Source organism: Phocoena sinus, chromosome 8, assembly GCF_008692025.1.
Source record: "Phocoena sinus isolate mPhoSin1 chromosome 8, mPhoSin1.pri, whole genome shotgun sequence".
NCBI lineage: Eukaryota > Metazoa > Chordata > Mammalia > Artiodactyla > Phocoenidae > Phocoena > Phocoena sinus.
Window position 1 is genome coordinate 13,683,420 of NC_045770.1, and position 20,646 is coordinate 13,704,065.

At 46.3% G+C, this 20,646-nt stretch overlaps 1 protein-coding gene and 1 long non-coding RNA gene across 2 annotated transcripts; one reads left to right on the top strand and one right to left on the bottom strand.

Annotated features, from left to right (window-relative positions):
• Positions 1-1,387: 1,387 nt before the first annotated feature.
• LOC116758466 lies at positions 1,388-19,594 on the top strand. Its single transcript, XR_004351175.1, has 3 exons — positions 1,388-1,414; positions 2,284-2,344; positions 19,528-19,594. It is a non-coding gene; the product is annotated as an uncharacterized LOC116758466 (long non-coding RNA).
• On the bottom strand, positions 8,116-16,882 carry FOXR1 (forkhead box R1). Its single transcript, XM_032641286.1, has 6 exons — positions 16,807-16,882; positions 10,523-10,597; positions 10,174-10,421; positions 9,709-9,935; positions 8,618-8,856; positions 8,116-8,144 (listed from the first exon to the last, which is right to left on the bottom strand). Exons 1-6 carry the CDS (start codon positions 16,865-16,867, stop codon positions 8,116-8,118), a joined length of 879 nt encoding a protein of 292 aa, XP_032497177.1. The 5' UTR covers positions 16,868-16,882.
• Positions 19,595-20,646: the final 1,052 nt, after the last annotated feature.

The window sequence follows — 20,646 nt, forward strand, 5'->3', positions numbered from 1 at the left end:
AGGTATAAAGCGGCAGAGGCATTGCCAGCAGGCTGTAGGGAACACAAGCTGAAGGCCTAATCTATGACCTGATCACGCTCATACCCCACAGGGGTGATCTGAACGTTGCTCCTGTAAAGCTGTAAAGGGAAAGCTATAAAGGGTGCAGTCACTGCTGAGGGTTAGCAGACGTGTTTAATCTGTAAACGTGCTAAACTAGTGGAACTTTATTCTCTACAAGCCATTTCTCCCAGAGTCAACAGCCTTCCTGTCTGTCCTGCTCCCTTAGCACCTAAGGTGAATTGCTCCCTCCCAGGGCTGAAATCCCCAGACTGTAATCTCCACCCTAGAACTCCCTCCAAAAAGCCTGGGGCCTGGCCCACACCTTAACTTATAGGATGTGCAAACAGAGCTGGCACAAAGTCCCCAGCTTCCCTTACATTTGTTACCTGTATTGGTGCATTAACCTGGATGGGTTACAATGTCTGTGGGCATATCCAGTCAACTCTACATAATTCAGACCCAGAAAGTAGCCAGACTCCCCTTCAGACCTTGACTTCCTGATGGAGCTTCCCTTTAGACTCAGGCCTTTGCCAGATGTGATGTATTTTGATGACCTTGCAGTTCTCAGTTCCTTGACCTCTCATCACTCCCCTGGACCTTGTCCACCAAAAATTGCTCCAGACTCTGAAGTTCTACTCTGACCACCGTCTTCCATCCTCCTGTGTGGACTTACCTTCCATCTGGTCTTTAACTGCAGGGAGACCTCCTTTCCTGAATATGAGTACTCTTATCCAGTCACTTGGAAAATTATTCATCATATGCCAGCTACTAAATGCTTTGCTCTAGGCCAGGTTTAAAAATTTAAAAAACCTTTAGAGTGTGGCCTCCAGGTCAGCAGCATCAGCATCTGGGAGCTTGTTAGAAATGCAAATTATTGGGCCCCACCCCAGAACTACTGAATAGGAAACTCCGGAGTGGGTCCCGGCAATCTGTGGTTTAATGAGCCCTTCAGGTGATTCTGATGCTCAGTCAAGTTTGAGAATCACTGGTCTAGGTCTGAGGTCCTCTTGACTTCGCTTTACCCATTGGATCCCAGGAATACTTCCACCACACTCTCACGGCAACATATTACTTCACTTGACCTACAAAGACCTCTCATTCTGTCACACCCCAACCATCCCATCTGTTTCCGTCATTTGTCCCAAAGCTGCTTTAGAGTAGTCTATACCATCTGCTTAAACGCCTAACTTTTCAGCCCTCTGCAATTTGGCTTTTGAAACTGTTTCCCTAAAGTCTTCCGTTACTGAGTATTCATTCGGCTGCCATCTGAACTAGACTGTGTGAATGGAACTCAATTTCTTCCTCTTCAGATCATCCCGTTTTCATGCTCCCAGTGAATGATAACCACTAAACTAAAGCCTGGAGTTTTGGGGTAAGTTATCTTTTTTTTAACTTATTTTAATTTATTTTTGGCTGTGTTGGGTCTTCGTTTCTGTGTGCAGGCTTTCTCTAGTTGCGGCGAGCGGGGGCTACTCTTCGTTGCGATGCGCGGGCTTCTCATTGCAGTGGCTTCTCTTGTTGCGGAGCATGGGCTCTAGGTGCACGGGCTTCACTTATTGTGTCTCGTGGGCTCTAGAGTGCAGGCTCAGTAGTTGTGGCGCACGGGCTTTGTTGCTCCGCGGCCTGTGGGATCTCCCAGACCAGGGAAGGGCTCGAATCGGTGTCCCCTGCATTGGCAGGCAGATTCTTAACCACTGCGCCATCAGGGAAGTCCCTACAGTAAGTTATCTTTGATTCTCCCTTTCACTTAGTCCCCACATCCACCCTGTGCAAGCTGTCTTACTGGATTTCTGAGATGTCTAAAATCTGTTCTCCACCTTTTATACTCATAGACCATACCTTATTTCATTTCCCTACCTTTCTTGCTTAGATTCATGTAAAATCTTTCTGACTGGTTTCCAGGTGTCTGGTGTATTTCACCTCCATTTATCCTCCACACGCTGGTCTTAAGGTAGTCTCTAAAATGACTTTCCTGATTAATTTAATGTCTCTAAGTTGCCTTCAGGAAATATCTAAATTTCACAACATGGATTTTACACTAAGTCTCCTAACCTCCTTTTCAGTCTTGTGTCCCACACTCCCCCACTCCCCCCCACCCTCCCCCCCCAGCTATTGCTCCTCCAGGCAATATTCCTGCAGTCCTGTTGCTCCTATGCACTTTAGCATCTCCAGCCCTTGGTTCCCTCTGCCTAGAATTTACTTCTTTCCAGCTCTGCCTGATAAGTTCTTTCTATTATATAGGGCTCTGAAATATGAACTAGAATGGAATTTCCACAAGGCTGGTGACTTTGTCTGGAACATGGTAAGCTCTCAATCTAGTCATAAGCTCTTAGATCAATTCATGATTGAATGAATGAAATGTCACCCCTTTTGTGAAGCCTACCAGAGTGGATCCTGCAGAATTAATTTTTCCATTCCAAGGTCCTTTGCCCATCATCTTGTCGTTTTGTTTAGTAGTCAGTTGAAAACTCAATAGTTAAAAAGCTCTTCAAGTGCAGGGACTGTGTCTTGATCATACCTGACTCAGTAGAACTAGCAGAAAGGGATCTTCTATGAATATTTGTCAAATTAAGTTAAAATCATCAAAACTCCAGACACCCTGGTGTTAACATGCCCATGGGGTGGGAGTCTGTGCTGGGAAGGAGCCTCAGAAGCATGCAGCTAACAGCCTGCTAATTATGTTGCAGGAAGGGGGACCGCTTCCAGGGCCCAAGAGTGGGCTCTTGTCTAACACTCGGAAATGAATTGTCTGAGGAGATACATGTACTGACGAAGCAGAAGACATTATTGGGAAGGGGCCCCCAGGTGGAGAGGAGCAGGGTAAGGGAACCCAGAACTGCTCTGCCACGTGGCTCGCAGTCTCATGTTTCATGGTAATGGGGTTAGTTTTCAGGGTTGTCTCTGGCCAATCATCTTTCTTGGCCTATATTTGGTCTGACTCAGGGTCCTTCCTGGTGGTGCATGCATCTCTCAGCCAAGATGGATTCCAGTGCAAAGGATTCTGAGAGCTTGGTAGGACAATATTATGGGCTGGCGTCTCCTCCCTCCTTTTGGCCCCTCCCAGATTCTCCTGGTTAGTTTTCAGTGGCAGCACCCTGTTCCTTATTGGGAACTCCTGTTGTGAGACAACTCATGCAAGTGGTTATCATTGTGCCTGGCCAAGGTGGGTGGTATCAGTCAATGGTTCCCTAACAATTAGAGTATCAAACTACAAAACAGGCTAGTGAATAGCTTTATTTATTTAAAAATTCTAAAAAGAAATTTCTTATTAAAAAAGAAAAAAAAAAACCTGTACCAAAGCTATAAATAAAAAGGGGGACTTCCTTGGTGGTCCAGTGGCTAAGACTCTGCACTCCCAATGCCTGGGGCCCAGGTTCAATCTCTGGTCAGGGAACTATATCCCACATGCTGCAACTAAGAGTCCGCATGCCGCAACTAAAGATCCTGCGTGCTGCAACTAAGGCCCAGCACAGCCAAATAAATACATATTTTTAAAATAAATAAATAAAAAGGGATTGGCCTCCATATCTTTTTGCCACCCGCCAATCCCCAAAGATGACTATTACTGATACCTGTTTTCTTTAAGACATTTTCTGTGTGTAGACAGCATACTTATATGTATATATATATATATATAGTTTCTGTCACATTTGGAATCATATCGAACATACTGTTCTGCTACTGTTTGTTTTTTTAGCCCTAAAAATGTATTATGAATATCTTTCTACACCAGTACTTTGAGTATGATTTAAATACTGTCTATATCCCCCTGATTCTCAAATGTATTTACGTCTTCAGCTCAGGCTTATCTTCTGAACTCCAGACTTACAACAATTATCAACTTGACATAACCACCCTGATGTCTCACACATTCTAAACACAAAACTGCTCAAACCTGCTGCCCCTTCTCATCATTCATCCAATCATTCAAACCAAAAACCTCAGAGTCATTATTTTCTCCTCCTACATCTAGTCAATACTGTTGACGTGTTGATTCTGCCTCCAAGCTATATCATCAAATCAGGCTGCTTCTCTCCATTTCTACTGCCACCTGGATTCTGCAGTCACCTCCCTACAGGCCTTCCTGCTTCCATGTTTGCCCCCTCCAAGCCACTTTCAATAAGTGGCTGAGCATCATTTAAAAAATAAAAGGGAGTTGGACTTCCCTGGTGGCACAGTGGTTAAGAATCCGCTTGCCAATGCAGGGGACATCACTTCCGGAGAAGAGCTAGCTGTTGTTTTCCAGACCTGGAAAAAAGACCCTGTACTAACTTCTCCTGTGAGAAGTCTTCCCCAGTTCCTCTCACGCTAATTGCCCTCTTCTCTGTGCTTCCAGAGAACAAGGAATCTGCCTGTTAGGGAAGTTACTAGTGACAAGTCCTAGCAAACAGAGCATTCTAACTACCTAATGGGCCCCATGCTAGGCTCTGGGGTTTGGACATGAACGGAACTTATTCCATTGTATCGTCCTCACTGGTTGCCAAGGTCACTGAGGATGAGCGCCTCTGGGACAGGGACTATATCTTTTTTTTTTTTTTTTCTGTGGTACACGGGCCTCTCACTGTTGTGGCCTCTCCTGTTGCGGAGCACAGGCTCCGGATGCGCAGGCTCAGTGGCCATGGCTCACGGGCCCAGCCCCTCCGCGGCATGTGGGATCTTCCCGGACCGGGGCACGAGCCCGTATCCCCTGCATCGGCAGGCGGACTCTCAACCACTGCGCCACCAGGGAAGCCCCAGGGACTATATCTTATACGTTGCTTGGTTTGGTGGTTTTCTACTTCATCAGCCTTAACACCCTAGGAATGGAGCAAATACTCTGTAAGACCGTCTTTACCACCCTGAAATGAACCATACTGATAAAATAACCTACCTACACATACAATTAAAAAAAAAAAATCAAGCTGTAATGCTCCAACGGTAATACAACAGAAAAATAAAGGGAGAGAAATGTATAAAAATGTATTCTAGTGGATAAACTATATATATTCTTTTTTATAAATTTATTTATTTATTTTTGGCTGTGTCGGGTCTTCGTTGCTGCACATGGCTGTGGTTGCATCGAGCGGGGGCTACTCTTCGTTGCGGTGCGCGGGCTTCTCATTGAGGTGGCTTCTCTTGTTGTGGAGCACGGGCTTTAGGCACGCGGGCTTCAGTAGTTGTGGCTCACGGGCTGTAGTGCGCAGGCTCAGTAGTTGTGGCACACAGGCTTAGTTGCTCCATGGCATGTGGGACCTTCCCAGACCAGGGCTCAAATCCATGTTCCCTGCATTGGCAGGTGGATTTTTAACCACTGCGCTGCCAGGGAAGTCCGATAAACTATATTTGAAAATATGAGAGTTAAAAATGTGTAGATACTTATTGTGAATAGCTTAAAGAGATGTCATTCAAATGATTATTGAAATACTTTAAAAAATGGATATAGAGCTATTCTGATTTTTTAATTTATTAATTAATTAGTTTGCGCCAGGTTTTAGCTGTGGCTCGCTGGCTCCTTAGTTGTAGCATGCATGTGGGATCTAGTTCCCTGACCAGGGATCAAACCCGGGCCCCCTGCATTGCAAGTGCAGAGTCTTAACCACTGTGCCACCAGGGCAGTCCTGAAAATACTTTTTTCTGTATATTGGCTACCTTGAAATAGCTAAGTATTTGTTTATACATGTAGAATCCTGATGATTACAACAAATACAAACAGACCAATACAGGCAAGTGGTATTGGTGAGTTAAATACCAGAGCAACTTTGCTGTCAGTGAAGTGATTTTCCGAAATGGCAAACAACTCTCAGAAAACTTCCAAACTAAAAAAAGTACAGTCTTCCTTCACTTTACATAAGAGTTGCATTCCTGGAAAATTTAGTACATAATAAAACAACACAACAAATACTTTCTGCTTAGGTGTAAAACCGGGTTAGGTTCTTGGCTCAGCTCATTCTCAATGGCCTTTGGTATGAGGCTCAGCTCTTTAAGGTGAGACACTGCCTCCTGCACTGACACTTGACACTCCTGGGCCTGCCAATCCCCCACATCCTTGCGGCAACCACAGGACCAGTGAGAGCCCCTGGCCTAGCGCTGCTTTGGGTGCATATTCCAGAATGAATGCAAAGCTGGAGCGGGTAGAGCAGAGGTGGCTCTGGTGATGGACAAGTGACCAGGGCGAGACTGCATGTCTGTTACCAAAAACGTGCAAACCAAGCAGATGAACCGGGGCCTTTCTTCAAAGGTAAAGATTTTGGTCAGATAGGGCATGGGCCATGCTTTTCAGGAATACCATGTTTCAGAGACTAGGGAGGAGGCAGTCTGATTTTATAGTGCTCTAGACTGCAAGGGATTAAGGGCTGAATAAGTGGACAGAAATGAAGGCAACTCCTTAAATAGCTATCACACTCAACTACCTGAGAAGAATAACAGTACCTACTCCTTAGGGCCTCTGTATGGATTAAACCTGCACATGCACTTAGAATGATGTCTGGTCCAGTTGTGAGCGCTCAATGTTAATATGCCAGTCACAGGACTACACACTTTCCATTGTCCTATTTAGTTCCCAAATCAAATCTGTGTGTACTTAGAAATGTTAAGAAAACTGTGCTAAAGAAGATATAGTGAGAGATGACAGGTCATCTGCTGAGTGGGAGCAGAGTGGAGAGTCAGAGATGGAGCAAGGTCCCGGCTCCCACTGAGAGTTGCCAAGTGCTGAAAGTAAATCCAGGCCATTACTAGTCCACCAGCATCCTGGAGGAAGGAGGCGGGTCCTAACTAGACATCACAAGAAGCAAAAAAACAGCTACCATTTATTTAGAACTGGGAGCCAGGTTTGGTATGAGGCACTCTACTCCATCCCCCCCCATCTCCGTGCTGGTACAGGTACAGTACTAAGAAAGAGCCATCAGGGACTTCCCTGGCGGTCCAGTGGTTAAGACTCCACGCTTCCATTGCAGGGGGTGCGGGTTCAATCCCTGATAGGGGAACTAAGATCCCACATGCCATGCTGTGTGTCCAAAAAAAATAAAAATAAAAATTTAAAAAAGAAAGAGCCATCATTATCTCATTTTCCTGATCAAGACACTCAAGCTTAAAGAGAAAGTGGCTGCCTGAGGCAGGTTCTTCTAGAACGAGGATGCAGGAGCAGCAAGCAGCTACATCAGAGCTGAGAGCCAGTGCCCTTCTTGAGACTCACACACCACCCACGGCTACCTCTGGGGAGTAGCGATGCCCCCCTGGGACAGTGTCTGTGGCTGGAGCCATGTTTCTGTACAGGCCTGTCGTGGGGTGAGGGAAGAGCAGGAGAGGGAACGAGAAGGGTCATCTCAGCCCTGTGGGAAACCCAGCAGGAACTTCAAGCACTGTGGGAATGGCCGTGGCATCCCGACACAGCTCTGAATCTCGTTCCTTCCTTACCTGTCCCCCTGGCTTCTCCCTATCCCTCAGGTTTGAGGCTGGCAGCTGGCCTTGCCCTGGACACGGTCTCCTGCAACCAGGGAAGCCACAGCAGCCCAGCTGTGATCTGCAGCCTCTAAGGACAAGTGCTCTGGTTTCTACTGAAACCGGAAGTATGGAAGGGCCATGCCTCTCAGCTCTGAGTTCCCACCCCTCACCCCCAATGCTTAAATGAGGGAAATGAGACTTAAGCCTGGCTACTCCTTTTCTCAAGAAATTCTTTCCTTTCACCTTTCTCACTGCTCCTTCATGGCCTCCTCCAAGCGTTTTTCCTTCAACTGTTCCATAGATGATGCGTTTCCCTAGGCCTCTCCTCTTTGTCCCCAACTGATTACATCCACTCGTTTGAGTGGGTAGTGATTAGGGGGGGCCTTTTGCGGGCCTGGCTGCTTTATGCTAGCATCTCCCAAGAAAAATGGGACCTAAAGAGGGTTGAGTGTTTTGTTCCTTTGAAGAAAGAAGAGCATGGGCTCCCTTTGCTGTGCACCAGGCAACTGCCCCACCCATCAGCTCTGAGGGCATCCCATTTCCAACCTCAGAGCCCACCTCCGCCCCCACTCCTGCCCCACCCTCGGACCACAGACACACCAGGATGCTGCAGATAACTTTAATAAGGCATGGGCTGACGGATGGTTTGTGGAACTAAAGGTCGAAGAGGGAGGGCATCACATCTGTAAGGAAAGAAGTCAAAGGGATCTATCTGCCGTTTGCAGACGCTGTTCCCTAAGCCTGGAAAGCTCTCTCACGGCAAATGATCTACTTTTACTCTCTCAAGGCCCAAATGCCACCTGGTCTCCAGGAGAAGAAAAAGCCCCCTTTGCAGAGAACCTTTTATACCATGCTTCTCACATTGTGTGGTTACCATTTCCCCAGGCTGCGGGGCTGTGAGTAGGGCCAGCTGCACCTTAGCTGTTTCTCCATCAACTCCCAGCACCTCAGGTTCCGTGCTTGTGCGTGGGGGGACCCGAGGCAGGCACCACCCCAGGGTCTCAGAACACTGCTGTCCTCTCCCCTTCCTACAGAAGGTGCCGCCCCCTCCCCGTGACCCCCCCATGTGACCCTGGCTCCTTCCCTGCACGCTCGGCCTTGGGTCAGAATCTTCAGGGCCCCTCCCCTCGGCCCCACGTGTGACGAGGCCTCACACCTGGCTGACTCATACACTGTTGGATAGTTTCCAGCTGAGTGGAGGCCAAGGCGCGGGCCTCCTCTGCAAAGCGGCGGTGTCCCTCATCGGTCAACTTCCAGAGGCAGGATCGGGGCCGTGTGCTGGCGCCACCCTGCATGCTGACCGGCACTTTCTCAAAGCTGTCTCGGAAACAGAGATTGTGACGCACGGTATTCTTCCAGCCTTCAGGAGCCGTCCGGAAAAAGGGGAAATGTTGTCTGCAGACAGGGAGGAATGGCAAGGAGAGGTGTGGTCTCTCTGGGAGATGCCTTACCCTGGAGAATGTTCTCCCCGGGGGCCAGGAGCCTCAGCCCTTCTCTCACGTCGGAGAAGGGCAAGCTGGCCCACGACGCACTCTGCCAACTAAGCATGTGTCAGACCTCCACCTGGCGCAGTGCTTGTGCAGAGCCTCACCTTACAGACCCAGTTCACTGCCCCCACTCCCTGGCTCGCTTTCCTCCCTCCCTCCGAGGGCTCAGGAGTTTGACTTGCAACAGGAACAGAGCAGAAATCAGGCCAACAAGCTCCTGTCAGAGGAGTCCTGGTCAAGGAGGACGCCTCTTGAGGATTAATGCTCTGCGACTCTTCTGACAATAGAGGGAAAAGGTCCGAGAAACTCGTCATACTCATGGGTACCCGACTCTCAAAGCTCAACGTAAATCCCTTCCCAGCCCGGCTTCCCCGGGTCCTTGGGGAACAGGCTGTGCCAGGCAGTTCAGTCCAAAGGGAAGGCATGTGAGAAACTGTTGGGGAAACCAGATTTTATACTGGGTGTTCTTGAGAGGGAAGATGGGAGAATTTATGACCTGGGTGATTTTATATGTTAAGGAACTAAGGTATAAAAAGATGGGAGTTTCTTAGATGTGAAAGGAGGTGGGGTGGATATCTTCCCGTCTATGTGAGGTGTGGACACACAGTCGGGGGCAACCCAGAACCAGTGCCTGGGAAAGGAGAAGCATCCTCTCAGACCCAGATGGGGGAACTGAAGCAGCAGCCCAGGGCCTGGAAGGTATCAGAGCAGGGCCCTGCCCCCTCCCCTTCGCCCTCCTCACAGGGCCCCCGGCACATACCGAGTGAAACTGTAGATCTGTTGCACGTTGAGGCCACAGGGGGAACTGTTTCTTAATGCCAGTGCAATTAGGTGGAAGTAATTGAGAGGGGGCCGGGACCACAGCCCTCCCTCCTGGCTGTTGGCTTGCCGAAGCCTCCGACTCTGGAGGGGGGCCCTTTTGTGAGGGGACGGGAGAGCCACAGAGGAGCTGTCATCCTGGTCCTCAGCCTCCTTCTCTTCTGTGAGCTAGAGGAGTACAGAGTAGGAACTGGTCCTGACTCCACAGCCTCTACTCCAGGGGTGCAGTGGCAGGAAGGGGTGGTGGTCTAGGGCCACCATCTGGGCTTCTCCCCAACCCAGGGGCACAGCTAATTTCGGAACCCATTAACCCTTCATTAACCCTAAGAAAACAGAAGTCTGCGCATCATCCCTGTGCCCACCCTGCCTACATCCCAAGTCCCTCCCACAGCCCAGAAATCCCTACCTCCCAGTTGCTGGGGGAAGAGGCAAACCGCTTCCGAGGGGGATACTGGTCTCCAGAAAGTGATGGCGACTCCACCACTGTGGCCTGTGGGCATTTGGCAAAGTCCTTTTCTTTTGTGGGTGGCTGAGGGGAAGGGACTATGCTTGTCAGATTCTTCCCCTTACTGGGTTCTCGGACCTCCAGCTTTCCAGGGGGGAACACGATGTTGGGGTCTACCCACATCCACAGGTTGGGCTCGAAATCTGGACCTGTGCAGAGAAAAAGGATATTGAGGGCCATGGGTCATGGGCTTTGGGTGTCCCGCCCAGGCCACAGGGCCATGTCAGAGAACTCACTCCCATCTACTCACCATCTTTATCAGGGTTGGGTTTTTTTTCCAGAGGTAGTTTTGGTGGCTCAACTATTCGGAGTTTATATCTGGCAACTAGCAAAAAGAAAAGAAGAGAGTCAAAACAACCTAGGATTTTCATTTCGGCCCCTTGAAGCTTCCCTGGGAGGTGGCTATGGGCCCTGCCTGCGAAGTTATGATGCCATATTCTACTGGTTTCCCCTTACCTCTCTGACCTTTTCATTCTCCTCTGCATTCTTCTCTTCTCACCCCACATTACAGCCCCTAAACCCTCTCATTAATGCCTGTTACTTTAGTCAGTCACCATCTATAAACTCAAGGCTTACAAATCTTTATCTCTAGCCCAGACTTCTCTGCTAGCCCTTAACTAGAACTGCCCATGGGATAACCCACAGGCATTTTGAACAACATTTCTAAAACTCAACTCCGTTTTCCTGCTCTTGCTCCGCATTCCTTGTTTCAGCATATGGCCCCATCTAACCAGCTGTCCAGGCTAGATACTTGGAAATCATTCTTTTTTTTTTTTTGCCGTACGCGGGCCTCTCACTGTTGTGGCCTCTCCCGTTGTGGAGCACAGGCTCTGGACGCGCAGGCGCAGCGGCCATGGATCACGGGCCCAGCCGCTCCGCACATGTGGGATCTTCCCGGACCGGGGCACGAACCCGCATCCCCTGCATCGGCAGGCGGACTCTCAACCACTGCGCCACCGGGGAAGCCCGGAAATCATTCTTGACTCCTCTTTCCCGTACAGCCACACCCAATCAATCACCAAGTTCTACCATCCTAGTCCAAGCCTATAACCTAAAAGGTCTGCTTATCTTCTTTAACTTACCGTATTGCAGTTTGAGTGATCTTCCCAAAATGTTAATCCAATCATGCCACCCTTCAGTGTAAAATCTTTTGATGGCTTTCCATTGCCTTTGGGCCAAATCTAAATTCCTGAGATAGTCTACAAGGCCCTGGCTCCTCATTAGTGTTGAGTCATTCCTCCCAGGCTCTCCACCCATCTCCAACAGACCACATCTAGATCCTCTGCCTTCCCATAAGCTGTTCCCTTTGCTGGAAACACTCTTCCCTCTGCCTGCTTGCCTAGTTAATTGCTACTCACCCATCAGGTCTCTGTTTAAACGTCTCTCTGAAGCAGGCCTTCTCTGACTACCTGTCCAAACACTCCCGTAGCACACATTTTATTGTAACTACCTGCTTAGTGTCTATCTCCAGGTCTGTCTCCTTCACTGCCTGGCGCATGGGAGGAGCTCAACTTAACTGGATGAATGAATACATGGTGGGCTTAGAGTAAATCAGGTATATATTAGAGCTAGCTGCTCGACATGAAGCTGGCTTCTGGTCCAGTTAGGGGGAACTATCATTGTCCCCATGAGTGTCCTCATATTACAGATGAATCTAGGTTTTTGTCTGGAAAATGATGATATACTTATTAGAGAGCTCAGTAATTAGAAAGGATGCCCATTACATTGTTAATGTTCAACACAGTATTCTAAAAAGGAAAAAGTAGTAAGAGATATAAGAAAGAAAAAGGCAAAACTATATTTATTTATAGAAAAAAACAGATTAACAGAAAACCCTACAAAATCGATATATAAATTATTAGAACCAATAAGAGTCCAGCAAGTTTGCTGGATATAAGACCAACATACTAATCACCACTGTTCCTCTATACCAGCATTAAGAAACTGGAAAATAATTTTTTTTTCCAAAAAGGTGCTGTTCACAATAGCAACCAAAGTTATAATGTATCTAGGGGTTAACTCATCAAAGAATGGACCTTTATGTGAAAAAGATGTACCTACTACTTAAGGACCTAAAAAACTTCAATAAACAAAGACATATAATACATATTATAAAGATGCCAATTATCCTCAAATTAACCTATACATTTAATGCAGATATTATAACACATAAAGATTGAAAGGTGAGCTTCCCTGGTGGCGCGGTGGTTGAGAGTCTGCCTGCCGATGCAGGGGACACGGGTTCGTGCCCCGGTCCGGGAAGATCCCACATGCCACGGAGCAGCTGGGCCCGTGAGCCATGGCCGCTGAGCCTGCGCGTCCGGAGCCTGTGCTCTGCAACGGGAGAGGCCACAATAGTGAGGGCCCCGTGTACCACACACACAAAAAAAGATTGAAAGGTTCTGCACAGTAAAACTCACAAGGGAAAAAAAAAATCAATAGACAATAAACCAGAAAAAAAATCATTTCCAGAACTCTCAATTCTCTGATAGACAGCTCCTACAAATCAAAAAATAAAAGGCTAAGACAAATCTATACATGGGAAAGATACGAATCAGTATTCAGAAGGAGGGGCTACCTGAAGATGCTGAGCCTTACTAGTAATAGGAACACAATAAAAGAATGATATAATACTTTACATCAAACTGACAAGAATTATAAAAAGAGGTAATACCAAGTGTTGGCAAAGATGCAGTGAAATAGGATCCTTTATTACATCTGAATAGCAACTGGTGCTGGTGAAGAATAATCAGGCAGCACTACAATTTACTGTCTAATCCTGGATGTGTCTATTCAAGTTAATAGAAGAATTTATATACTAATTTTCATTGCTACCATCATCTACCAAATTCTTGGCCACTCCCCCTCATTTAGAGGAATTTAGTTCCTGGCTCACTGTCACTAGTGCTACTCCTGCCTTAAATCTTGGCTATTTCAATAGATACATAGATGATTATCCTAATAACCTGGGCTCTAGTTTCTTGAACTCTTCTCCTCCCAGAATTCTGCCTTCCATCCTAATGTAGACAGTCCTCACTGTCATAACCTAAACCAATAACTGCAACCTCTCCATAACCTCATTTTTGCACCATGTAAAAATGCACCACCTCCTCTTTCCAGCCATCTCTTTTGATACCAACTGATAACCCCAATCCATTGATCTATGGCTTTGGAGCACTTGTTTGGTTGGATTTAATCAGGGTGTGGTTTGGCCAAGCAAGTGTTCCAAAGCCGTAGAGAGCCAAAGGAGTCAACGGTGTGTGCAAGAGAGTAAGCCTGTTTGGGGGATTCCAGGTTAGTTACAGAGAGGACATCCCCTCTAACTCTGCTCTTTGAGAGCAGGGAAAGGGTGATGGGACCAACAGATGGGTGATCTCAGTGGGATCAAAGGATAGTGCCTCTGTCCATCTCCCTCCCCTGCTGTCTCTGACACAGGTGGCCCCATGCCTCCTCAAGGACAGTGTTTGAAATTTATTTTGGCCTCGGGAGGCTTGTGGGATCTTAGTTTCCTAACCAGGGAGCAGTGAAAGCGCCAAGTCCTAATCATTGGACGGCCAGGGAATTCCTGTCTCCTCTCTTTTCTGTTATAAATTTCTGTCTCTGGACCATTATCATCATTCAAATATGCTGTTAATTCTCTCATCTTGTTAAAAACAAGAACTTCTTTTGTCCCCGCTTTCTGTGCCAGGCCACTACTCCATATTTTTGCTTTCCTTTGAGGAAGAACTCCTCGAAAGAATTGCCTATACTTTGTCTCCACTTCCTCTCCCTTCCACACTTAAACCCTTGCCAATCAGTCTTTCTTCTCCACCACTCCACCAAAACCACTATGATCAAGGCTGCACTCCACCAAAACCATATAATCAAGGCTCTGCTTTGCTAAATCCAATAGTCAGCCCACCTCTGACCTGATCTCTCACAGCAGTGTTCCTGTCCTGTGACCACTCCTTCTTTGAAACACTTTCTTCACTTGGTTTCCAGGAAACCACAATACCAGTTTTGATTCTTAATGGTCATTTCCTCAGTTTTTTCTTGGTTTATCTCCTCTCCAATCTCTTTAGAATGGAATGCCCCCCAGGGCTCATCCTTAGTTCTTCTCTAGCCTCACCCCTTAAATGCCAGGCGTGTACCAAAGACTCTCAAAATTTGTATCTGCATACCTCTCTCCAGAATTGCAGACTTATATATCCACCAGCTTACTCAACATTTCTACTTGGATATCTAAAAAATATCTCAAACTCAGCATGTTCAGAACAGAACTCCTGATTTTCCTCCCTAAATACCCTATCAGGAGCTTACCCCATCTCACTACAAGAAAACTCCATCCTTGCACTTGACCAGCCAAAAACTCTGGAGGAGTCATCCTCTAATCTCTCTTTTTCACACCACACATCCAATCCATCAAGCGAATCCACCTGGTTCTACCTTCTCACCACATCCTCTGCCACCACCCTGGTGGTGCAGTCTGCCATCAGCTCTTGTCTGGATTACTACAGCAGCCTCCTAACTAGTCTCCTGGCTTCCCAGTCGCTCTACATTTACAGTGTACCCTCAACCCAGCAGCCACAGTGATCTTTTCAGACTATAGATCATTCAGGATCAGCTACATAATTTGCAGGGTCCAGTGCAAAAGGAAAATGTGGGCCTCCTTGTTCAAAAATTATTAAAAATCTTAAGACAGTGAGAGCAGGACGTTAAACCAAGTATAGGCACTATGCAATAGCACAGGTCACTCACTAAGCTAGCCATCATGTCACTCCTCTGTTCCAGACCTTTCAACCATGCTCATCTTACTTGGAATCAACCCTAACGCCCTCAAAGGGGAAGACGGCTCTTCCTGATCTCCGCTCCACGACCCACACCCCCTGAACTCTCCTCTTCATTTACTTTGATCCAGCCTCACTGGCCTCTTTACCGGTTCCCCCAGACATATTCCTGAGGGTTTCTACACTGGCTATTTTTTCTGCCTGGGAAACTTTTCCTCTAAGTATCCTCCGGCTCACTATCTCACCTCCTTCAACTCTGCTCTTCTTGTATGTTCCCAATGAAGACCAACCTTCATATACAATGTTCCCAATGAAGACCAACCCTATTGAAAACTGTAGCTGCCACCACCTCCCAGCCCCCATTCCTGAGCCCTCTTACCATGTCCTTTTTTCCCCCATCTCAGTTATCACCTTATAACATACCGTTTATTTATTTGTTTGTTTGTTTATTTATTTTGATGTGGATTGCCTGGTGTGGCCCCAGTAGAATGTCAGCTCCATGAAGACTTGTCTGTTTTGTTCATGATGTATCACATGAGTGTCCAGAACAGTGCCTGGCAAATTGGAGGTGCTCAATAAATATTTCTTGAATCAGTGAAGATACAAGAATGTTTGTCAGCATTACTTATGGTTGCAAAGAGTTCCAATGGAGTTTTGTCTCCATCAGTAAGGAGAATTAAAATGCAAAAACTAATGTATGCAGATGATAGATTACCACACAGCAATCAGAAATGATGAATCAGGGCTTCTCTGGTGGCGCAGTGGTTGGGAGTCCGCCTGCCGATGCAGGGGACACGGGTTCATGCCCCGGTCCGGGAAGACCCCACATGCCGCGGAGCGGCTGGGCCCGTGAGCCATGGCCGCTGAGCCTGCGCGACCGGAGCCTGTGCTCCGCAGCGGGAGAGGCCACAACAGTGAGAGGCCCGCGTACCACAAAAAAAAAAAAAAAATGATGAACCAGATTTGCATTTAGCAACTGAAATAACTCTCAAAAACAATTTGAATGAGGAAAAAAAAAAAAGCAATGAGTTTATGTAAATTAAGGTCACCTATAAAAGCAAAATAATGCTAAACAGTTTTCAAAGATACACCTATCTAAAGACATTAAATGGATTAGCGTTGATACATGGGAGTGTGGGAGGTGACAAAAGTGGGTGGGGATTGAATGAGTTAATCCAAGTACTTTGCCCAAACAGATGGCAATCATGTACCATGAATGTAGGAGGTGATTACCTCAAATCTCAACACTTGAGGACCAAACAAAAAAAGTTTTTAAAAGACAACGGTCAACTATCCATTCAGCAAATATTGAGCACCTCTAGGTGTCAGACAATGTATTAAGAGGTGGTATACAGCCACGAACAAAACCGATTTTAAAAAGATTTTAAGAGAAAGATGAACGAAAACGTAGTGTGCCCCGATGGCGTAGGCGCCGCGATGAGAAGGCCGAGAAGAGGCCTAGAAAGTTCTGGGATTTAGCCGGGGCGGGTGGGGTAGGATTGAAAGGCCGTGTTCAGGCAGGACCCCTGCCCTCCCTGGGCTTTCCATCGAGGCGGGGACTCCATTGCCCGGAAAAAGTGGGGGCGGGGTGGGAGCTCCAGAGCTCAACAAAGGGGGCGCGGGGCCCCGAACGCGACAAAGTCACGGGGCTCGCGGGAGCGAGTGGCGAGCAAGTCAAAGGCCGGGGAGCTTCCGGCCCGGCGCGCCCACGAGCCTCCGACCCTCCGCGGCGCGCCCATCCCCCACGACCCCCCTCTCGGACACTCACGGTTTTGTTCCGCTAAGGGCAGGTGCGTAGTGGTGAAGGCCAGAAAGGACTCGTTCCCCATGTCCCAGTCCAGCAATCCCGGGACCTGGCCATGGAGGCTGGCCCAGAAGTCTAGGTGCTGGAGCTTCAGGTCCACGATTAGCTAGAGGAGGGAGAGCCGGCACAGGGTGGGAGAGTCTGGAGAGACTGAGGCTGAGGCCTGGGAGGCACTTCCTCAAATACCCGCGCTCTGATTGACTTGGGTCGGAGCCCGCTCAGGTGTGCCCAGTCCAGCTGACACCCTTGCTCTCGAGCCTCCACGGAGTGCTTCTTGCCACGTCTTTCTAAGCCCCCCCCGCCCCGCCGCTTTCATTTGGGAACCTTGGGGGTCCAGAAGGGAGGTACCCCAGGCCCTCTTTCCCCTCTACATTTGCACCAAGCTCTTTTATTTAGTAAATCAGTCTACCATTGAAGAATGATCCCGTGGTGGTATTAATAGCTACTTTCTAGAAGTGTGGAAGATTTCATGGTTTATCCAAGGTTACATCTGTAAGTACATGGTGGAGATAGGATTAAATGGTGATTTTTTTATTATTTTATTTTTTTGAATGGTGATATTTAAATTTTGTTTTTCATAATTTCAAATTTACAGAAAAGTCCCAAGAATACTATAAAAAAATCCAGTATACCTAAATCCTGTAACTCACCAATTACTAACATTTCATCACATTTTTGCTTTTGTCTCCATGTATGTAAGACATACATTATTTTTTCTGAACTGTTTGAGAGTAATTTGCAGATGTCATGTCCCTTTACCCACAAATACTTGAGTGTGTATTTCCTAAAAACATGGATATTGGTTTACATAACCAGAAAATCAGAAACAAGAAAATCATCAAAATTTAACAATGATTCAATACTATGTTTAATATACACATTCTATTCAGATTTCACCAATTGTCCCAATAGTGTCCTTTATTTAATTTGTTTTCTGGTCTAGAATCCAATTCAGGATCATGCAGGGCATTTAATATTTATGTCTCTTTAGTCTCTAATCTGGAGCAGTTTCTCAGACTTTTGTTTATTTCTTTATTTTTAATTTTTTTTGAATTTTATTTATTTAGTTTTTATACAGCAGGTTCTTATTAGTTATCTATTTTATACATATTAGAGTATACATGTCAATTCCAATCTCCTAATTCATCCCACCGCCCTCCCACCAGACTTTTAAATCTTTCATAACATTTACATTTTTGAAGAGTACAGGCCATTTATTTTGTAGAATGTCCCTAATTTCCTCATAATTAGATGTGTTTTTGGCAACAATACCAGAGAAGTGATGTTGTTTCCTTCTTAGTACATCACATCAAGAGGCCCATGATGTCAGTTTGACTCATTATTTGTGGTATCCATCATGTTTCTCAACTGTGAAGTTACCTTTTTTTTTCTTTTGTAATTAGTAAGCAATTTGTGGGGAGATACTTTAAAGTGATCTAAAATCCTGTTTCTCTTCAAGTTTGGACCCACAGATTCTAGCGTCTATTTACGATTCTTGCCTAACTCAATCATTACTATCATGGGCTTGAAATGATGATTTTTATTTTTATTTTTATTTTTATTTTTGACTGTGGGATCTTAGTTCCCCAACCAGGGATTGAACCCGGGGCCACCATAACGAAAGCACTGAGTCCTAACCACTGGACCGCCAGGGAATTCCCTGATTTTTCTAAATCAATCATTCCATTTATTTAGTTGGCATTCTATTGTAAAGAAGAGCTTTTCCTTATCTCATTTTGTTTATTTGTTATCAGTATGGACTCAAAGGATTGATTCTTTTTTTTTTTTTCAAAGGATTGATTCTTGTTTTACAGAGTGGATCATAATTCAGTACTGTAATTATTTGTTTTAATTCTTAACTTGTTCAGATTTGGCCAGAGGGTGAGGCAGCCCCCTCTGGTTCCTTTGTGCATACTGGGTTTTCCCATCAGAGCTCATCCACCCTATACTGTGTTGCCTGTTGCTTGTCTACTAGACCAGATTTTTTAAAAAATTATTTATTTATTTATCTTTGGCTTCGTTGGGTGTTTGTTTCTGCACATGGGCTTTCTCTAGTTGTGGCGAGCGGGGGCTACTCTTCGTTGTGGTGTGCGGGCTTCTCATTGCAGTGGCTTCTCTCGTTGCGGAGCACAGGCTCTAGGCGTGCGGGCTTCAGTAGTTGCAGCACACGGGCTTAGTTGCTCTGTGGCCTGTGGGATCTTCCTGGACCAAGGCTCGAACCTGTGTCCCCTGCACTGGCAGGTGGATTCTTACCCACCAAGCCACCAGGAAAGTCCCAACCAGAAATTTTGAGAGTAGTACCTGGTGCATAGGAGACCCTCAATAAATATTGTTTTAACTATGGTGAAAATAACAGCTTTCTTTTAAAAAACTTAGTGGGACTCTACCTTTAATATCAATAATAACTTTTATGACAATTTACCTAATTATAAAAATAATACATGTTTGATACATAAAACTTGGAAGTATAGAAAGCACAAAGAAAAAACAATAAAATAAAAATCATTCTTGTTATCAACCAGAGATGATAATAATTACATTCTGATGTATATTATTCCAATCTTTTTCCTTATGAGTGTTTCATTTTTGTCTTATAAAAATTGTTGTTGTAATGCATCCACCCTTTTGTAGCCCTTTTTATTTTTTTTTTATTTTTATTTAGTTTTCCTTTTATTTATTTTTTAGGCTATACTGTGTGGCATGCGGTATCTTAATTCCCCAACCAGGGATCGAACCTATGCCACCTGCGTTGGGAGCACAGAGTCTTAACCACTGGAGTGCCAGGGAAGTAAGTCCCCTATAGCCCTTTTTTGGTTGTTGTTGAATTTTATTTTATTTATTTATTTTTTGTACGGCAGGTTCTTATTAGTTATCTATTTTATACTTATTAGTGTATATATGTCAATCCCAATCTCCCAGTTCATCACAGCCCCACCCCCACCCCCATAGCCCTTTTAAAATTAGTGTATCGGGCTTCCTTGGTGGCGCAGTGGTTGAGAGTCCACCTGCCGATGCAGGGGACGCGGGTTCGTGCCCCGGTCCGGGAAGATCCCACATGCCGCGGAGCGGCTGGGCCAGTGAGCCATGGCCGTTGAGCCTGCGCGTCCGGAGCCTGTGCTCCGCAATGGGAGAGGCCACAACAGTGAGAGGCCCACATACCGCAAAAAAAAAAAAAAAAAAAAAAAAAAAAAGCTAAGTTAGTGTTCGTGGAATTAATAGATATTGTTGCTCTTCTCTTCCATTGCCTCCCTCTCCCGGGCTCCTGGATTACTCTAGAAAGGGATCATTAGACCATTGTTCCAGCATCTTCTAACTCTGTGTCATTTTTTATTGTTTTTGCAGAATTTTTGGCACTTTCCTAGCCCCTGCCTTCTCTTCAGGGGCTTGTTAATTCATTTTTTCATTGTGGATACTCAGTGGATCCACTGAGTATCCACTGTGTCCCAAGCACCGCAAAGGTACTTAGGCCCTTGGGAGCAAAGCGACAACTCCCAGGGAACATAAAGTCTGGTGGGGAGAAAATTGAATAATCACATAAACATAATAATAAACATAGTAATGCTATGAAAGATGGGATAGGAGAACCCAACCTAATGGGGGGTGGAGGTCAGAGAAGGCTTCCCTGGGGAAGCTGGCTTAACTATGCAAATAAAATGGAGTGGGCGTGGGGGCAGTCTTCAGAGCAGCCTGGGCTTAAGGAATAGTCTGTGCAAAGGCACTGAGGCAAGAGGAAACACAGGACATTAGAAGGCACACGGTGAGAGCCAGAGGGGCAGTTAGGGGAGAGACCCAGGGCTGTCTTTG